At 36.5% G+C, this 20,421-nt stretch overlaps 1 protein-coding gene across 1 annotated transcript in view; it reads right to left on the minus strand.

Annotated features, from left to right (window-relative positions):
* The window catches only part of MALRD1 (MAM and LDL receptor class A domain containing 1), a 964,362-nt gene that overhangs the window by 486,201 nt on the left and 457,740 nt on the right, over positions 1-20,421 (minus strand). The window contains 2 exon segments of the mRNA XM_012556720.1: positions 4,005-4,293; positions 16,662-16,909. Of these exon segments, the coding sequence (XP_012412174.1) occupies positions 4,005-4,293; positions 16,662-16,909 (537 nt within the window).

Consider the following 20,421-nt stretch of genomic DNA (forward strand, 5'->3'; position numbering starts at 1 on the left):
AATATTTCAGGGAAATGGGCATCCTCAAAGAAAAGCTAATCCACAGAGCCCTTAAATACATTTTTTTAAGCAAAAGTGATTGCTGTGTAATAAACCAAAATAGATGGACTGTATAATTTCTATTTGAAAGTAACTGTGAGGGTTAAAAAAAAGACTTCATCTGTATTCTCATTATACTTAGAATTTATTAATATCTGCCAATAATGCAGAAAATAAGATTGTGGCTTCATTTGCATATGGACATTTAGAAGATGAGTCTTGGTTGTCTTTTCTTATTAAAATTCATTAACGTTCATTTTTATCCTTCATCATTTAGCAATTAACAAAATTGCCATCAAAATAAGCTCTTAAATGTGACTTCTAGTGACTCAATAATAATTTAATAATTACTTTTGCTAATAAAACCCTGGGTCAATTTTGACTAATTAAAACCACTGATTCCAGATTCAGTTCAGTTGCATCTTCCTAAATATATATGTTTTGCCCCGTCTTGTCTTTTCTATTTTAAGGTATACTTGATGGAGTTGTTAGCCTATGTTCATGAATATAGATGAAAAGTCTGCATGAACTAGAGTCATTTCCAAAAGTTTAATGGATGTTACCCCTGCTTGTGGAACATAATGCCCTTTACCCTTGTTCAACCTGTGAAAGGTCTAAGGTGATTAAGTGTTTTAGCAGTAATGAGAAATTAAGAATCATTAAATATTTCAAAAATACACGTGCACATGTACACACACACACACAAGCGTGCACACATGCAAGGTGTTCTTGAAACATGGAGCAGATTTAGAGAGGTTTTCAATAAACGATAAGATTGAATCATTATAATGAAATATAAAATAATTACATGCTTGTGATATCTGCAGAAAATCATCTCACCAAAACAGGCTATAGGAACACGTTCTTAATAAATGCAAATAATGGAGGCTTACTTTCAAATGTCTACACCACCTGAAGAATATTGGTCAAGATGTTCAAAATGCAGGCTCATGCAAAACGACATAATTTTTATTGAATAAATTCCTACCATATGTCAAACATTAGACTTGGCCGATTATGTAGGCAATTATCTCATTTAATACTGAAGAGCCCAAGAACTTAAGAAGTAGATGATATTCTCACCACTTGACTGATGAGGAAACTGAGTCTCAGATAAGTCATACATCACATAGCTAGTAGGAGGGCATAGTGCCTGTGCTTTAATATTTGGTCTTGGGATACATTTTTGTACTTCTTTTTAAATAATAATGTAACTGCAATGATTGAGAATTCACAAATTTCAGCCCTCCTAATGGAACCCCATTATAAGAGACAGACCCAGAAGTTACCCTAGAATATTCACTTCATTGCCTATACTGTCCACTAAGGTAGCCATTAGCCACCAGTGGCTATTTAGCACTTGAAATATGGCTAATCCAAAGTCAGATATGTTTAGAGTAAACAATATACACCGGATTTAAAAGATAGTATGAAAGAATGTAAAATTTAAAATTACATTTGTGGCTTACATCTGCAACCTGCACTATATTTCTATTGGATGTCCATGATGCCCCTTTATTCTCTTGCACAAAATTTCATGACTATCAAAGCAAGTAGTTTTTATTTATTTAGGGTACCCTCACTAAAAAATAAAAAAGAAATAAAATAAAATAAATCCTTCCCTTAAAATGAACTCACAATGAAGCATAGTTTTTCAGAATCATTTTCACAGTTCAAATCTGTAAACAAAGTTTGTTGTTGTGTGCCATCTTGTCATTTCCGACTCACAGTGACCCTATATGACAGAGTAGAACTGCCCCACAGGGTTTCCTTGGCTGTAATCTTTGTGGGAGAAGGTTGCTAGGTCTTTTCCCCTGCAGAGTTGCTGGGTGGGCTCAAACCGACTACCTTTTGGTTAGGAGTCCAGCCCTTAATTGTTAACACCACCCAGTGCTCCTTAAACAAAGTTTAGCATTTCACTTTTACCAAGGGACATGTGTATAACTTTAGTTTCTTGAGTTAAAAGGTAAAAGTACTTCAAATAGTTTGTAGGAGAGTGAACTTGACTTTTTCAGAACACTATGAGTAATAAAAATAAAGGCATTCATTTTTTTTTTTCTGTTGGAATCTTTCTACTGCAGTCATTCCTATCAACTCGTAATATTTTATGTGGATTAATACTGTACCTCCTTTTTGGTTCTTTTCATATTAATTCATCCTTTTTTTTTTTTTGTTCATTCATTTTCTAAGAGAATTCAATATACTCTCAATATATGTTCATTTTGTGAAAAAATTGAACCAAAACGCTAACATTCAAGGTGTTCCCCAGTTGACCTCCATGTTCGGTTTGAAATATTGTCTCACAATACTCAGCTATAGGAGGTGCCTGCAGCTAATTAATCCTCCATGGCCCATTCAGCAGTCTGTAAGATATCGTCCTTGCACTCTCTCATGCCATTGGGCCTGCCCACAGTGCCCTCCCTACTCATTATCTGATCCGAGCTGTGTTCAGACTCAGTCCCTTTTGTCCTGGAAACTGAACGGAATCTTTCCCTCCCATGAGCATCAATGGCAAGTGTGGTGACAAACTCCTGAACATCCTGTAAATAAGTTTCAAAGGAAACGTCCTCAAATGGATGTTTTCTTTATCTTCTCTGCATACCAATAAAGTTTTGTATGTTTCACCTGTCATTTAATTAGATGCTACCTAACATTAGAGTTATTTGGGATAGTTTCTTATTCTCCTTATCATATCAAATGATTCTTGAATGCAGAGATTCTTATTTGCTATTCACCCTATAGGGGTGCTATAAGAAATTTTTTTTATTATGATAAAAATTACTATTAAAAACTTTAGACTGTACAAGGCCTAGTATAGATGTCACCCAAACATTCTACACAGAATGAAAGACAGAGCTTTTCTCAAGGAAGTAGAGTAGTCTGAAGTATCTTAAAAAACATTTGTATTAAATCCAGGTAAGTATATTTACCCCTCAATACATTTTTGAAATGTTTGTTTGTTTTTCTGTGTACTATTGCATACAGTGTTACAAAGATTTCTGTGAAAGAGCCTGTTTAATTGAGTGTCAATTGGGAAACATTTATCTAGAAATTTCCTCTTAACCAAATTAAAATACTCTCTTTGAAATGAATGGGAAAGAAAAAGTATAAATGGTGATGTTCCCCATTCTACCCACTATGTTAAAAGCAAACAAATCATTCTTAACAAAGGACTTTTGCTCTCTTTAATTAGGAGAGATACAGTTTAGATACCAAAGAAATTTCATTTTTATTTTTCACTAATAAACTTACGGTTTAAATATTAGTATCTATCATAATATAATTTGACAAATTTGCTGTTTTGTAATTTTAATAACATATACCGTATTTATTTTCATCTCATGCTCCAATATATCATATGGATAAAAATGGTGCTTGCTATTCCTACAACACTGTCACTATATGTACTATTGAACAACTGCCAACTCAGCATTTTAATATTCTTCTTTACTTACCAAAAGATGTTTTTTAGGTTAAAAGGGTATAATGCTATATTCAATCATCTAAGCTATTCCAAAATATAAACTCAGTGATTCAAACTGGAATATGCCCAGGTCTAAAAACAATAAAGCAAATAGCATAAATACAATAATGTCTACTTAAAGTTTAATAACTCCATTCTTGACTTTCTTATGCTTTTTTAAAAATGAATACATATGTGTTAAGGATTGATTTCTGAATCAGAATGCAAACAATAGCATCTTTTGTTATATGAGTGATCTAGGAGCAAGCTGACTAAACAGAGAACTCAGGTACTGGTAAAATATATAGAAGCTTAGAGAAAATTTAGAAGAAATTTTTATAAGAGGAAAGACTTCAAAGATACTTTATTATATTCAAAAAGATTTTATTTTTCTATTATGTAAGCAATGAATTACTAGGTGCTTATGTCACTTATTTTCTGTTTTCTTCCTTCATTCCTACCTTCCACTTTGCAAGAACACAAAATAAACACAAAAATGTACCTGCTGGAAGAGGCATTGCTTGTTCTTCTTTAATGGAGTGGGATGATAGACAACTCCTTGTGAGCACAATGTCATCAAGTGCAATATCACCACAGTGACCTTTCCCAACTCTACCTTCAAATTTGAGTTGGAAGTCTTCATCACCAAACAGTGATAGTTCTTTCCTCTGCCAGAAATTGCCTTGTTCTCCAGTGAGGTTAAATAGAACCTTCGTTTGGTTTGAGACTGATACCTGGATCAAGGTGAGGCCCCCAATGCCATTTCCATACATGTGATAGTAAAAAATTATCTGTAAACAAGAATAGAAATGTTATATGTGATTAGTCCAATTCCATTTCATTTTCAATTGTATTTTCATTTGCACATTAAAACATCCTAGAAGGAAAACTAGACCTGTATATTCTACTGCCCTGTGAGCACTCTAACACTGAGCGAAACTGGGCCAGCCTTGAATTATGTGGCATGTATGAAAGATAGTACAGTAAAGATCAAGCAACATTTTAGTAGAAGAAAACTAAGCAGGGTTTACTTTCTTTCTGTGACTTCTAAAAGCAGGATTCCCACATAAACTCTTAGGAGTCTACTGTCAAAGAAGTACAATATTATCAAATAATAATGAATTATATAAAAAGATTTTACAATTGAGAAATAGTGGGGACTAAAGAACATCACTTTCAATCTCATGAAATGAAAATCATTTTCTTCCAAATAGCAGAGTATTCTCTTGCTTATTCCACTACTCCCATGTACTTCAAACTCATTTTCAGTTCTACAAAATCCTTAGGGATCCACTATACAACAAAACCACCAGAACGACAATTATCCAACTTTTACCTGAAATTCTAGAAAGAGGCTTTAGAAGAGCAGCACTGGGAGTTTTTCCCTGAGTAAAAATTAATAAAAGTATTTTTAGGAATTAGCATTTAATGTTTCAAGGCTGGAGTTTACTAGATTTTGAATGACTGTTACACAGCAACGGGAAAGTCAGGGAAAACTCTGGGAGAAGGAATAGCACAGGTTAGGAACAATAGGAATTCAGAGCCTTTTACAAACTTCTGTTTTGTCATTTGGGTGAATGAAGGAAAACAGTAATGGTGGGCGATCTTCACACAGGAAAAAGACATTTTTGCAACACTAGCAGTCATGTATGGTTAAAAAAAAAGTCCGTTGCCATCAAGTCGATTCCTACTCATGCTGTCAAGTATATTAATTACACTCTAGAAAAAGAAAAATGAGTGTGTTTAAAGGCTAAAAAATGTCGTTAAGCAATATATGCAAACATGATTTAAAAGAGCATCAGCTAAGAATAGATGAGCCATGTAAAGTGACTCTACCCAAATTTCCTAGCTGGGTGGAATTATTCAACTACTATTCTAAGATCCAGAAATGTTTCTTCCACTGATAAATCCTTCCAAACTTAGCTCTGTGACCATTGTGAATTGTCCTGGGAGGTCTGATGAAACCTGAGTGGCATGACTCATTAGCATGAGAAACAAAAGGTCTTGGACCAGTCTCTTGGGCAGCATCAACAATTATCAAACAAAACAGTCGCCAACCACATGGCATGGTTTGGCCTGGATTTCTTGCAGCCCTCAGATGGTCTGCAAAGTACTCCACTTTGTGTTTGGCTTTTTATTTGTGCATCAAATACAACTCATATGTTATGTCATGGTGAACACTTCCCTATCTTCCAAAGGCCATTTTCTGAACGATGCCATCAGGTTAACATACAAAGAAACATACAAACCAGTGACATCACTAGGGGTATGTGTGAGGAGATGCAGACCACATCGGGTGACACTTTAGAGGGGTGACATCAAAATGACTGTCTATAAAATTTTTGTGCAGTGTTCCAGCAAAAGTTTATTATTTTTTAGAAAAATACCCCTGTAGTTAGCTATAACAACAAAAAATTTTCATAAGCCCAGCTTACATGTATCAATATACCTTCAAGGCTAAAACTCTATGCTAATACACTTTTTGGACCTTCTAATGCACTCTAGTCAGAGCTGTCATTATTACCCAATTACAATGTAGCCTCGAATAACGTGGTTTCATTTGCACATGCTACAAGCACGAGCTGTTGTTTTCATTGCTGCCGGTGTTTTTATAGTGACTGATTTTGTCAAATTTTCTGATGTTTTAGCTAGAATATTGTGATAATTAGCATGAGGTGGTGGGTAACACTATGTGTTACCGCACTGGGTAACACCAACCCTACTGATGCCACTGATATAAACAAGCTCTTTTCCATGGAGATCACCTGATGACAACACAACCTAATCCTAGTGTAACATGAATGATTAAAATTCTGCTAAGAACTGAATTCTTCTAAAGAGATATTTTCACTGGAAACGTCAGGGCTTCTCAGAGATTTGAACTCTTCCTCCATCAATCTCTGTTTGTACCCATCCCACACACTCATCCCCTAAAAGAAAAAAATGTCCCAATTTGATTTTCTCTGCTTAAAGGTATTCCACAATGTCAAGTGACAGAAATGATTTTCATGAAATTTGGGAAGTCACTCTGCTTCCCTGATAAACATATTTTTTATATGTGAGATCCAATCATTCCCAACATGACCTTTAGTTACTTCTTTGTGTTCAATCTATATCATAAATATTCATAAAATGAACATTCTTCATTAACTGACATTTCTTCTAGGCATACTTCATTATTCTCACACAGATGTTCCAAAGAGTGGGGACTAACTATAGCCATGGTACCAGGGGAAATAGAGATGGATGAAATCTTTAGCTGCTACAGTATGAAAAAAAATCCTGAACATTTTGAGAAGAAGTGTCTAAAGAGAAAAGCTCAGAAGTCAAACAGGAATATATATGTTTCATGTTTAATGTTTAATTACTTTTCTGTGATTACAACTAATTTGCAATTTTCATAGTATCTATAGATGTATAGAGATAGACATTTAGATATAGACTCAACATATAGAAAATCTGGTGTGTTGGACTTCCAGGCAACATGGCTCTATAGTCAGAAGCACCAGGCCACCCTTCTGCAGCAAAGATCAGAAAAACTAAGTCAAACAGACTCACACGTCAATCCTGTAACCCTAAGCATCAAATGAAGAGATAAAGAACTCAGCCAAGCACCGAATGGAATAAGAAACTGACCAAAAACAGAGAGCAAGGAGAGATACATACAGAGGTCCCCCATCAGCTACCACAGCATGGATCTGCCATCTTGGACTCCTATTGGAGATCAGTGAACAGGGGGAATGAGAAAGCAACTTCACAGAGCTTCCAGCAGGAGACAGAACAACTGGTAACCAGCGATACAGGCTTTCTCACCCCCCACCATTCTTCATCCCCACTTAGCCTCCTCTGCTTCCTGTCTCTTGGCCAGGAAGCACCAGCTTCACCCTGGTGTCACTTGGATTCCACCCGCCAGCATTGGCCAGCTCCAAGTGCCTTTTGTTGGCTTCTGGTGTTGCTTTTTTCCGCTTCTTTACATTTTTTCCTTACCTCTCACCACCTCCCCCTCCTTTCTCTCAAATACCTGGCTCCATGCACTATCTTTTCTTCTTCCTGAAAGGCTGCAAAACACCACTTGACTGTGAAACTGCTTCCTGGCCCGTGCCGCCACGCTGGTGGGACCCTGGGGCTTTCTGTTTGTTTGTTTCTTTGCTGTGATTTGTTCTGTTTTGATTTGTTTGTTTGTTTTCTTTTTATTTTCTTGGTTTGGGAGCCCCTTCTAGCCAGGCAGTACCACACGGCTTGGAAACTACTCCCTTACTCTGTGCAGACACACAGGGACATCCCCGGAGGCATTTATTTATTTTTTTGCTTTTGTTTTTTTTGTTTCTTTATTTTGTTTTCGTCTATCTCTTATTTCCTTTTCATCTTTCTTCATTTCCAGTTTCTCGATTTATTCATTTTTTTCTTTTACGCTTTTTCTTTTCATTTTTGTTTTTTCGCATTTCTCAGTCTCTCATCTCTCCACTCCAATAGCAAGCTCCCTTAGCACTCTTTTTTGTTTGTGTGTATGTTTTTGGCTCCTGTTCCTCTCTCCTCTCTCTCATCTTTCCCATACCCATCCTAGCTCTGCACATCACAATCTACCCCCTACTTCCTGCTTACCTGTACCGTGCGTAAAACATCACACTTCCAAGCAGCACAGGCATGGCCTACTGGAACCTGCCCTGCACTGATTCCCGGTCTGCACTGTCAGCTCTGGTATGTGCCACAAACAACCCATCCCAGCAACTCCCCTTCAGCTGGACCTGCACTGCTGTACCATATCTGAGTGACCGACCCTGCCCATTGGAGAAGGATATTAAAAGTATCATGCCCACAGATAAGCAAACAACAAAGAACGCGTAGCCCGCCAGCTCAGACATAAACAAAACAAAAAAGCAAGATAAAACAATAAACCTACAATCAGTAAACAAGAAAAATAACTACTAAATGCCCTGAAGACAGCAGAAAATATCAAAACATTTACAAAAATAGGACAGGATGGTTCCAGTAGGTGTCCAAAATAAAGCACCAGATGACCTTCCAGTAGAAGAAAGGGCACTAGACCTAACTGATAGGGAATTCAAATTTCTAATATTCAGAATTATCCAATAATTTAAGCAAAAAGCAGACAAAAATGAGGAAAAAATAGACAAATTCATGGAAAATACGGACAAAAAATGGAAGAATTCAAGAAAACAATGCAGGAACAAAATGCCAAAATAAATTCACAACTAGAAATCATACAAAAACAACAATTAGAAATCCAAAAGATAACAAGATTTCAGAAATGGACAGTGTCATAGAAGGGCTGAGGAGCAGGTTTGAAATGATGGAAGATAGGATCAGTGAAATTGAAGACAAACACTTGGATACAACTCTGAGGGAAAATCAGAAAAAAGAACAAAGAAAAATGAAGAAACCTTGAGAATTATGTTGGATACAATCAAAAGGAAAAATCTGTGCGTGATCGGATTTCCAGAACAGGGGGAGAAAACAGAAAACACAGAGAGGATCATTGAAGAATTGCTGACAGAAAACTTCCCCAATATCATGAAAGATGAAAAGCTGACCATTCAAGAAGCTCAATGAACCCCATATAGGATAGACTCCAAAAGAAAATCACCAAGGCATATCATAATCACACTCACCAAAACCAAAGACAAACAAAGAATCCTGAGTGCAGATCGAGAAAAACAAAAAGTCACATACAGAGGAGAAACAATAAGACTAAGCTCGGATTATTCAGCAGAAATCATGCAGGCAGGAAGGCAATGGGATGACCTATGTAAAACCTTGAAATAAAAAATTGCCAGCCAAAAATAATATATCCTGCAAAACTCTCGTTCAAATATGATGGTGAAATTAGGTCATTTCCAGATAAACAGAAATTAAGGGACTATGTAAAAACCAAACTGAACATACAAGACTTATTAAAGGGAGTCCTTTGATCTGAGAACAAACAACATCAGGCCACAGGCTGAATATAGGACACAGGATTGTACTAGCCAGATACCAACCTAGGAAATGAACTCTTAAGGACTATGCAAAACCAAAAGAATTACAAGAGGGAACCAGAGAGGTTAATCTGTAAATGACAAGAGCATCAGAACAATAAGAGGGTATAAACAATAGAGGTGTAGAACCTTCTAATGGAGAGGAAGGCAAGGCGATACCAAGTAATAATAGACTCGTTCAAATCAAAGAAGATAAGGGTAACTTTCAAGGTAATCACAAAGAAAGCTAATAAACCTACTCTTCAAAATAAAGAAGAAAAACATAAAGTCTCAGTAAAAACAAAACCTGCAAAAACTAATGAAAAAAAAAATCCACAAACAAAAGGAACTCAGCACAGGAGAGTAAGAGGAACAAAGAAAACATCAGCACCACAAAAAAAAGCACTACAAAATGCAATCCTACTCCTAGGAATATATCCTAGAGAAATAAGAGCCATCACACGAATAGACATATGCACACCCATATTCATTGCAGCACTGTTCACAATAGCAAAAAGATAGAAATAACCTAGATGCCCATCAACAGATGAATGGAAAAACAAACTATGGTACATACACACAGTGGAGTATTATGCAAAGATAAAGAACAACAAAGAATCTGTGAAGCATCTCATAACATGGATGAAACTGGAGGACATTATGCTGAGTGAAATTAGTCAATCACAAAAGGACAAATAATGTATGAGGCCTCTACTGTAAAAACTCATGTAAAAGTTTGCACACAAAAAGAAACAATCTTTGTTGGTTATGAAGGATGAGAGGGATTGGGGGGAACTCAACAGACAACAGATAAGTAGTAACTTTGGTAAAGGCTAAGACAGTACACAATACTGGGGAAGCCAGCACAACTTATACAAGGAAAGGTTATGGAAGCGCCATAGACACTTCAAACTCCCTGAGGGACTGAATTGCTGGGTGGAGGGCTGTGGGGATCATGGTCTCAGAGAATATCTAGCTCAATTAGCATAACACAGTTTATAAAGACAATGTTCTACATTCTACCTTGGTGAGTAGCATCTGAGGTGTTAAAAGCCTGTGAGCAGCCATCTAAGATAATCCACTGGTCTCAACCCTTCTGGAGCAAGGGAGAATAAATACAAGGAAAAGATTAGTCCAAAGGACTAATGGACCACAGCTACCATGGCCTCCACCAGACTGAGTTCAGTACAGCTAGATGGTGCCCGGCTACCACCACTGACTGCTTCGACCTGGATCACAATAGACTGTCCTGGACAGACCTGGAAAACGATGTAGAACAAAATTCTAACTCACAAAAAAAAGACCAGATTTACTGGCCTTACAGACAGGAGAAACCCCAAGAGTATGGCCCCTGGACACCCTTTTACCTCCCTGGTGAAGTCACTCCTGAAGTTCACCGTTCAGCCGGGGATTGGACAGCCTCATAAAACAATACGGGAATAATGAGGCACAACAGTCCAGGGACAAGGACTAGAAGGCAGGAGGGGACAGGAAAGCTGGTAATAGGGAACCCAAGGTTGAGAAGGGAGAGTGTTGACATGTCGTGGGGTTGTTAACCATTGTCACAGGGCAATATGTGTACTGACTTTAATGAGAAACTATTTGTTCTGGAAACTTTCATGTAAGGAACAACAACAAAAAAAGAATTATCTATGTGACATCAAACGGACAACAGTAACTCAGAAGGTTTGATGGGAAGCCTAGGGGGTAGTGAGTTGAAGATAATGGTGATGGAATAATTTGGAAAAGGATAGTGAGAATAGCAGCACAACTGGAAGAAATTAATCGATGTCACTGAATTGTACATGTAGAAACTTTTGAAATGGTGTAACTTTGGGTATGTATATTTTCACCAAAAGAAAAGGTCCCCCAAGGTCGAGAAGGGAGTGTGTTGACATGTCATGAGGTTGTTAACCAATGTCATAAAAAAAAAGTGTACTGACTGTTTAATGAGAAACTATTTGAATTTTTAAAAAAAGAAAATCTGGTGTGTTTTAGTTTTATTTTTGAGAAAGTATCAAGTAACTCGGAAAACAGAAAAAAGCAGAAGAAAATACATTTGACTAAAACTTAATTTTTATCAACTTTTAAATAAAGTTTAATATTCAGAATCATCCATTTTGTATTGTTTTAGTTATTAAATTTTCACTTGGTGAATTTTTGTAAAAGGGAAATTGTGCTTTTGATAGTTTTTAAGAAATATAAAAAAAAATACTATATTTTTCTACTAAAGGATTTTCTGCTCAAATAACATAAGTTGACTTTTTAAATTTTTCATAAAATAGCTAAAGAACATACATGGCAGGTCAGTTTGTTTCTGAAGATTTTATATAACATTTATTACATGTATAAATGATCTCAAAAAATCCTTTTAAAATTTTTAGCATAAAAGAATTCAGTACCATTCACATAGTTTCTATTATCCCAGAATGTAGAAAATATTGATAGCAACTATGTAAACTGTGAAAGATATTAAACATCACTATATATTTCTCAAAAGGTTATTGCTTCATTTTACTGCCCAGTTAGCTGACAGTAGCATTTCTAAACGTCTTCAATAGCATTTTTAGCTGTTAGAAGATCAAAACTCTTTTAGGCTAACATTGAAATTTCTAGATGAAACAGAGGAATGTACAAATAAATAATGGTGATCATTTTAGCCTATTAATTGCTCTCATTTTTTTTTTCTTTTTGCTGATTTCTAATTCAAAATAGTGAGACTAGCACTGGGCTGAATACATTCACCCAGAAATTCCAGGACATCAAGTAAAAATGTTAGAAACAGGTTCTCTTACATCCTATTACTTGCAAAACAAATAGATATCAGTTTCCTACCGCCTCTCACTACTTGTGAGAATATTGGTTTGAGGAAGAAATAAACAGTATGTCTCCACTGCCTTCCACACAATTTTCACTCCCACATTACTCTAAGGTCATAAGATTAATTATCCACAAAGGCTGGTTAATGAACTACACAGAGAAAATCATTTCAAAGGGTTAATAGGTATTTGTGTATTATATATAAAGAAGCATAAGCAAATATAAAGATATAAATATGTTTTGATCAATTATATGAATATGTTAAGCAAAAGTAAACCATATATATGATATAGAATGTGGTATTTATGATGGTGGTTTATGATTTGTAATTCTTAACTTTCACTAATGTGACTTTCTGGATAATTTTTGGGAACACTTTTAAGTTTTGGGTCTCCAAACCTTAACGGAATGCAGCATAATAGCCACATCTCAATTCTCCATGGTTTCAAGAGCCTATTTGTGATTTTGGATGTTTTGAGAGTAGATGAAGGAAAGAGAAGTGTCAAGGGGAATCAGTACAGGAGAAAGGATGGAGGTATGTGGAAAGAAATTAACTCATCAAAGCAGGAAAGAGTTCACTGTCAATTGTTCTGGAAGGGCCAAAGGCAGAAAGGGGGAAAAAAAAAAAAAATAAGTCACCTTTCAAGGGTGAGAAAGAAGAGAAGTATGCCATTTTCAGCATATTAAAATAGGTCGGGCTACACAAACTTTAAAAAGGACTATTTAGTCAATATGAGTCGGAATCAACTCAATTGGCAATGGGTTTAGTTTTTGGTTTATTTAGTTATCCATTTAGTATATACTTGTTAAACACCTACTGTATGTTAGGCACTATGGTTTGCATTGGGGATGTGGTGGTAAACAAAACTGACAAAAATCTCCACTCTCATGGAGTTTACAGTCTTGTGGGGATAGATGAACAACAAAAAGAAATAACTACAATATGTAATGAGTCAAATGGTATGTTTTGGATTGAATTGTGTCCCCCAGAAAAGATATGTTGAAATTTTAATTCCTATACCTGAGGATGTAACCATGTCTGGGGAAATAGTCTTTTTTTTTTGAAGGTATCGATTAAGTCATACCAGAGTAGTATGGGTCCTAATCCTAATCCCTTTCTCGTGGTATCTAATAAAAGGGTAGAACAGACATGGAAACAGGCAGACACATGGGGTAGATAGCATGTGAGGATCTGTCTACAGGCCAGAAGCTGAAAGAGACAAGGAAAGATCTTCCCCCAAAGCCAACAGAGAGAGAGAGAGAGCATAGCTCTGCTGATATCCTGAATTTGGACTTCTTCAGAACTATGAAAAAATAGGTTTCTGTTCTTTAAAGCCACCCACTTTGTGGTGTTTTGTTATGGCAGCCCTAGAAGACTAAGACATGGTATGAAGTGCTATGAAGACATATAAAGCTGGGAAAGTGAATGGGAAAGGTTGTGGGGGTTGCTTTTTAAACAGAACTGGTCAGGGAAGGTCTCACTGTCATGCTGACATTTGAGAGGGGACCTGAAGGAGGTGACAGGATGAGCCCTATGGAAGGATATCTAGGTGAAAAGTATTCCAGGCAAGTATATTTGCTGAAAGAGCCAGAACAAGGGTTATCTGAATAGCTGAAGTCTTGGCTGAAGTCTTGCAAACCTGCTTTAAATACTAGCTTTGCAATTCATGCTTGTTGACTGAGATCTAAGTATAAGAAAATTGAAAAAATTTCTGTTGCTCCTGTTTTGTTTATGTTCACGTGTAGCTGTTACTGATTCTACTAATCAAAATATATAAGAAGTCATAAGGTACTAAGAGCCACTCTCTGTTCATGTAGGATGAAAGAAGTAAAGAGCAACAAACTCTCATGGTTCACATTCCCCACCTTAGTGCAGTGTTTCCAAACTTTAGTCATTCCTTTCTGTGTAATCATTTTTAAGAACTCCTTTTACTATTTCTTAAAAAACATTTTTTATTTTAAAAAGCATTCAGCTATAGCCCTGTGAGGAGAGGACCGCATCTCCCTTATTCTCCATTCTGTCCTCAGTACATAACATTAACCTGGGAGCATAGTAAGCGGTTTTAATCATTTGTTAGCTTACCCATCAGGCTGTCATACATTTAAGAAACAGGATGCTAAGGTAACCATTTACCGACTCCGTTTTTCCAGGTCACATTTTTCTTTTTTTTTTTTATTGTACTTTAGATGAAGGTTTACAGAACAAATAGTTTCTCATCAAAGAGTAGGTACGCACATTGTTTTATGACATTGGTTAACGGCCCCACGACATGTCAACACTCTCCCTTCTCGATCTTAGGTTCCCTGTTATCAGCTTTCCTGTCCCCTGCTGCCTTCTAGTCCTTGTCCCTGGGCTGCTGTGCCCCATTAGTCTCATTTTGTTTTACAGCCCTGTTTAGTCTTTGGCTAAACGGTGAACCTCGGGAGTGACTTCATTACTGAGCTAAAAGGGTGTCTGGGGGCCATACTCTCAGGGTTTGTCCAGTCTCTGCCAGGCCAGTAAGTCTGGTCTTTCTTGTGAGTTAGAATTTTGTTCTACTTTTTTCTCCAGCTCTGTCCAGGACCCTCTGTTGTGATGCCTGTCAGAGCAGTCAGTGGTGGTAGCCAGGCACCATCTAGTTGTACTGGACTCAGTCTGGTAGAGGCCGTGGTAGCTGTGGTCCATTAGTCCTCTGGACTAATCTTCCCTTGTATCTTGTTTTCTTCATTCACCCTTGCTCCCAAAAGGGTGAGACCAGTGTAGTATCTTAGATAGCTGTTCATAGGCTTTTAAGACCCCAGATGCTACTCACTAAGGTAGAATGTAGAACATTTTCTTTATAAACCATGTTATGCCAATTGAGCTAGATGTTCCCTGAGACCATGGTCCCCACAGCCCTCAGCCCAGTAATTCAGTCCCTCAGGGAGTTTGGATGTGTCTATGGAGCTTCTGTACCAGGTCACATTTTTCTATAATCTCTGTCATCTTGAAAGACCTTTACACACTCTTCATTGCAAGGTGCATAGTGGCTCTTCACAGAGGCTCTGTGTCTATAGGATTTTTCCAATCTGCTTGGCTAGCAATTTGATCAAATAGAGATGTGGGCTTTTCTCTTCCCTTTGTCTATGCTCTAGACAGCTGATCCAGTTATCTCTCTAAAACTCTGATCTGATCATGTCACTCCCTTGCAGAAAATCCTGTCTATCAAATTGTCTGAATAGATGAGCAAGATGAGATTGCCCCAGGAGAGTTAAACTATGAGATACAAAAACTAGTCTTAAACTAGACTACAGATTTAACATATAGTAAGACTGTGACATGGTAGGATGCTGAAGGCTGGTCACCATAAACATAGGAAACAGAAGAGAAACAAGTATCTCTATTGAGTGCAGGTATAATATGGGAGCCCTTGATCAAAGATTGAAAATCTTTTCCTCCCAAGGATAAAAAGCTCTAGCTGCTGTGGAGATAGGTATACCAGAATATTATAATTTGAAACCAATAAAGGTTTAAATCACATTATTATCTCCCAGCCTGATTATTTGATCATCTAGCAACTTGTAATTAGCTTTCCTTTTAGTGTTCATATATCGGGAAACATATGAGTCAGGATGCATTGTTAGGATCTTAACTGTTTGCATTTCTCATAGTAAATATAAATGGTACATTTATTTACATATCAGTCTATTGTAAACAAAGTTCTTGTAAACTATGCTGTGAGTGCTTAATTTATAAGTAAAACTAAATATAGTTCTAGCCTAGCTAGGAAACTTTTTGGAATATAGACAACAACCAAGCAAACAAAGGGAAGAACTTTGCAAATATGTTGTCATCACAGAAAGCTATTTGGCCCAAAGATCCATAGAACCCTATTTATACTTTTAACACTCCATAGATGTTTTCTTAAATTTTCTACCAGATAATGACCAAACCATTTTTTCTTCCTGCCTTTAGAAATTCCTCTGTATTTTTAGGGCAGGGTTCAGTCTTCCTTTCTCCTTGAAGACTTCTTTGACCATTTTACTGTGGCCCCAATAATCTCTAAAATTAACTCTTGGAGATATTTAACTATATACTGCTAATTGTTTCACTTTTTTTTTTTTTTTTCTGATGGTGAAATTCTCATAATTCCAATAAGTAGTAAACTCCTTGAAGGGTAGCAACTGATATTTTACTTCTTTTGTGTTACACATAGTTTTTGACAATAGCATAAATTCTTCCAACAGTTCTGACAATCCTTCTCTTTCATCCTTAGTCTCCCTTTCTCACATATCCCAAGTTAAATAAATTCAAGCTCATCTTTGGTCTTGTCCTGGCCATTCTATTTTCTATATTTAACTGTATCTATCAGCAGTTGCTCACAATATTTCTGTGTTTTCCATACCTTGCAGTTTTTGCTTCTCTTACTTATGACTGGGCTTGAAATTCTGGCTTCTCTCATGGGCTGCTGAGTGAACAAGCTCTTTATAAAGATGTAATGACCAGATGAATTTTGTAAAGTATGATCAGCAGCTGGCTCTGTGCCTACAGTGGGGATGCTGCTAGCTTTCAGATTCCAGTCAAAGTCGTCGTCCTGATCCTGCTCCCAGGAACAAAGATCAAATTCAAAATCACAGCGCACAACAGAGTTACCTGAAAAACATTTCCCAATTTATGGGAGAGAGAAAGAGGAAATTAGCTGAGTTTAAGGTATCCAAAAATAGTGATCTTACTACACCTTGTAATATTTAAAGCCTTACAAAACTATCCTGACAGCAACATTTAAATAGAATATTTTAGTTTGTTGTATAAGCTATTTCTACAGTTTATTTAAGTTCATTCGTCCACAAATACAGTCCCAGTCTCAAAATCAATGAGAAAATATTTTAGCATTACATACAATTCCTTTCTCAAATGGGTATTTGGTCAACGTAATTTATTTCTTCTCTCTTCTCGTCTTTCTTTCTCAGCTCTTGGTAGAGAATTTAGGAAGTTAATTATTCTGCAATACAGTTTAGCTTGGGAAATGCTGCCTAAAGTAAAAGTTATCATTAATCATCATAATTATTTTTAGCACACATCCTTATTTTAGAAATGAGAAAACTGTGGAACAGGAAAGTAAAGTAAAAGGTATAATGATTTGAATTAATTTATTATAATAAGTTTCAGAATATAAATATGTTAAGTTATATTAAATATCAAAACATCTCCCAGGTGTTCTTTTAAATATTTTATAACTAACATTGCTAAAGTTGTTTTTCCTCCTTATTTCCAGAATAGAAGGAATTACACAAACACTGTTATACAGGATCTCCCTGACTTACGACAGGGTTTTGTTCAATGACTCTGTTCTAAGTTGGTTCCGATGTAAATCGGATACCTCATTTTTTTTCTTTAGTTCTCATTATTATTGTCTTTTATTAACAGTATCTTTAAAAATCTGACCTTATTTGTCTTTAGGGGTTAGAAACATTACATACAAACTTATGTATTACATATTACTAACGATAAGATACACAAAATAAACAGACAGTCCTAAGTGCAGTTCGTTGTAACTCGAGTATGTTGTAAGTTGGGGACTACCTGTAATACTCATGGTAAATTATAAAACTAACAATGCTAGTAAGGATGTTACAAAATTGAGTATTGTGTCATTATATGGTCATATAAAATTATATGTTTAGGATAGGTTTATATTCTTCATTTTTAAGTAAATATGGTATAACATAAATCCAATGAGTGATTAATTTGACCGTAAGTAATAAAACATACTGTTTATAATTCCTTGACTGCAATAAATCTTTATTTGTTCTGTTCAAAGTTGTTTGAATATTATAAATGAAAATCTGTAAAATCATAATAATATGTGAGATGATATCCAAAAGTTACAAACATTTAAGAAATCTAAGTTGTAACAATCTAAAATGTATTCAGATAGATTTCTCTCTTAAAGAAATCTTATTTGAACAATTGTTAAAATTATTTTTTTGTTGTTCAAATATTTGGAAGGCAATTTTATCTAAATGAAAATAGAAGTGATTCATATGAGCAGAATTTTTCTCAATCTATGCCATCAAAACACTAAGGAAATCATTAAGAAAAGGTCTGCATCCTACTTTGGTGAGTGGCATCTGGGGTCTTAAAAGCTAGCGGGTGGCCGTTGGTCCCAACCACCTGGAGTAAAGGAGAATGAAGAACACCATAGTCACAAGGAAAATATTAGCCCAAGAGGCAAAAGGGCCATATAACCCAGAGACTCCATCAGCCTGAGACCAGAAAAACCAGATGGTGCCTGGCTACCAACAATGACCGCCCTGACAGGGAACACAACAGAGAGTCCCTGATGGAGCAGGGGAAGTGTGAGGTGCAGAACTCAAATTCTAGTAAAAAGACCAGACTTAATGGTCTGACTGAGACTAGAGGAACCCCAGAAAGCATGGCCCCCAGACTCTCTGTCAACAGAACTGAAACAATTCCAGAGGCCAACTCTTCAGACAAAGATTAGACTAGACTGTGAGACGTAAAATGATATTTGTGAAGAGTGTGCTTCTTAGCTGAAGTAGATACATGAGACTAAATGGGGAGCTTCTGTCCAGAGGTGAGATGAAAAGGCAGAGAGGGTTAGGAGCTGGTTGAATGGACACAGGAAATCAGGGGTGGAAAGGAGGAGCATGCTGTCACAATATAGGGAGAGCAATTAGGGTCACATAACAATGTATGTATAAATCTTTATATGAGAGACTAACTTGAATTGTAAACTTTCACTTAAACTACAACAATTAAAAAAAAAAAAAAAACCCACTAAGGAGTCAGCTCTCTCCAGCACACAGGCCAAAGGAAGGTAGAAACATATTCCAGAAGAAGCCATGGCAATTCATGGACTAATAATCACCTCTGTTCTATTACACAGGACACTAAGAATTTACAAATTGTGCTTGGCATCAAAACATAGTTTTTTTTTTTAAATGGATACTTTCTGATAGCACAGGCCAGCAAAAATTGTTTAAATATATATATATATGTATATGTATACATATATGTATGTGTGTGTGTGTGTGTGTGTGTGTGTGTCTGTTTATATATATATGTATGTATGTGTTATTGTTAGGTGCTGTCAAGTCGGTTCCAACTCATAGCGACCCTATGTACAACAGAACGAAACATGGCTGGGTCCTGCACCATCCTCACAATAGTTTTTATGCTTGAATCTATTGTTGCAGCTGCTGTGTCAATCCATCTCATTGAAGGTTTTGCTCTTTTTTGCTGACCCTTTACCAAGCATGATGTCCTTCTCCAGGGACTGATCCCTCCTGATAACATGTCCAAAGTATGTAAGATGTAGTCTCGTCATCCTTGCTTCTAAGGAGCATTCTGGTTGTACTTCTTCCAAAACAGATTTTTTCATTTTTTGGCAGTCCATGGTATAGTCAATATTCTTCACCAACACCACAATTCAAAGGCATAAATTCTTCCTTGCTCTTCCTTATTCACTGTCCAGCTTTCACATGCATATGAGGCAAATGAAAACACCATGGCTGGGGTCAGGCGCACCTTAACCTTCAAGGTGACATCTTTGCTTTAGAACACTTTAAAGAGGTCTTTTGAAGAAGAATTGCCCAGTGCAATGTGTCTTTTGATTTCTTGACTGTTGTTTCCATGGGTGTTGATTGTGGATCCAAGTAAAATGAAATCCTTGACAACTTCCATCTTTTCTCTGTTTATTATGATGTTGCTTATTGGTCCAGTCGTAAGGATTTTTGTTTTCTTTATGTTGAGGTGTAATCCATACTGAAGGCTGTGGTTTTCTACCTTCATCAATGAGTGCTTCAAGTCCTCTTCACTTTCAGCAAGCAAGGTTGTGTCATCTGCATAACACAGGTGGTTAATGAGTCTTCCTCCACTCCTGATGCCTTGTTCTTCTTCATATAGTTCAGCTTCTCAGATTATTTGCTCAGCATAAGGTTGAATAAATATGGTGAAATCTTACTAGCCTCACACGCATCTTTTCTGACTTTAAACCATGCAGTAGCCCCTTCTTGTGTTTGAATAAATGCCTCTTGATCTATGTACAGGTTCTTCATGAGCACAATTAAGTGTTCTGGAATTCCCATTCTTCACAATGTTATCCATAATTTGTTATGATCCACACAGTCGAATGCCTTTGC

Source organism: Trichechus manatus, unplaced genomic scaffold, assembly GCF_000243295.1.
Source record: "Trichechus manatus latirostris isolate Lorelei unplaced genomic scaffold, TriManLat1.0 scaffold00075, whole genome shotgun sequence".
In the NCBI taxonomy this organism is placed as follows: Eukaryota; Metazoa; Chordata; class Mammalia; order Sirenia; family Trichechidae; genus Trichechus; species Trichechus manatus.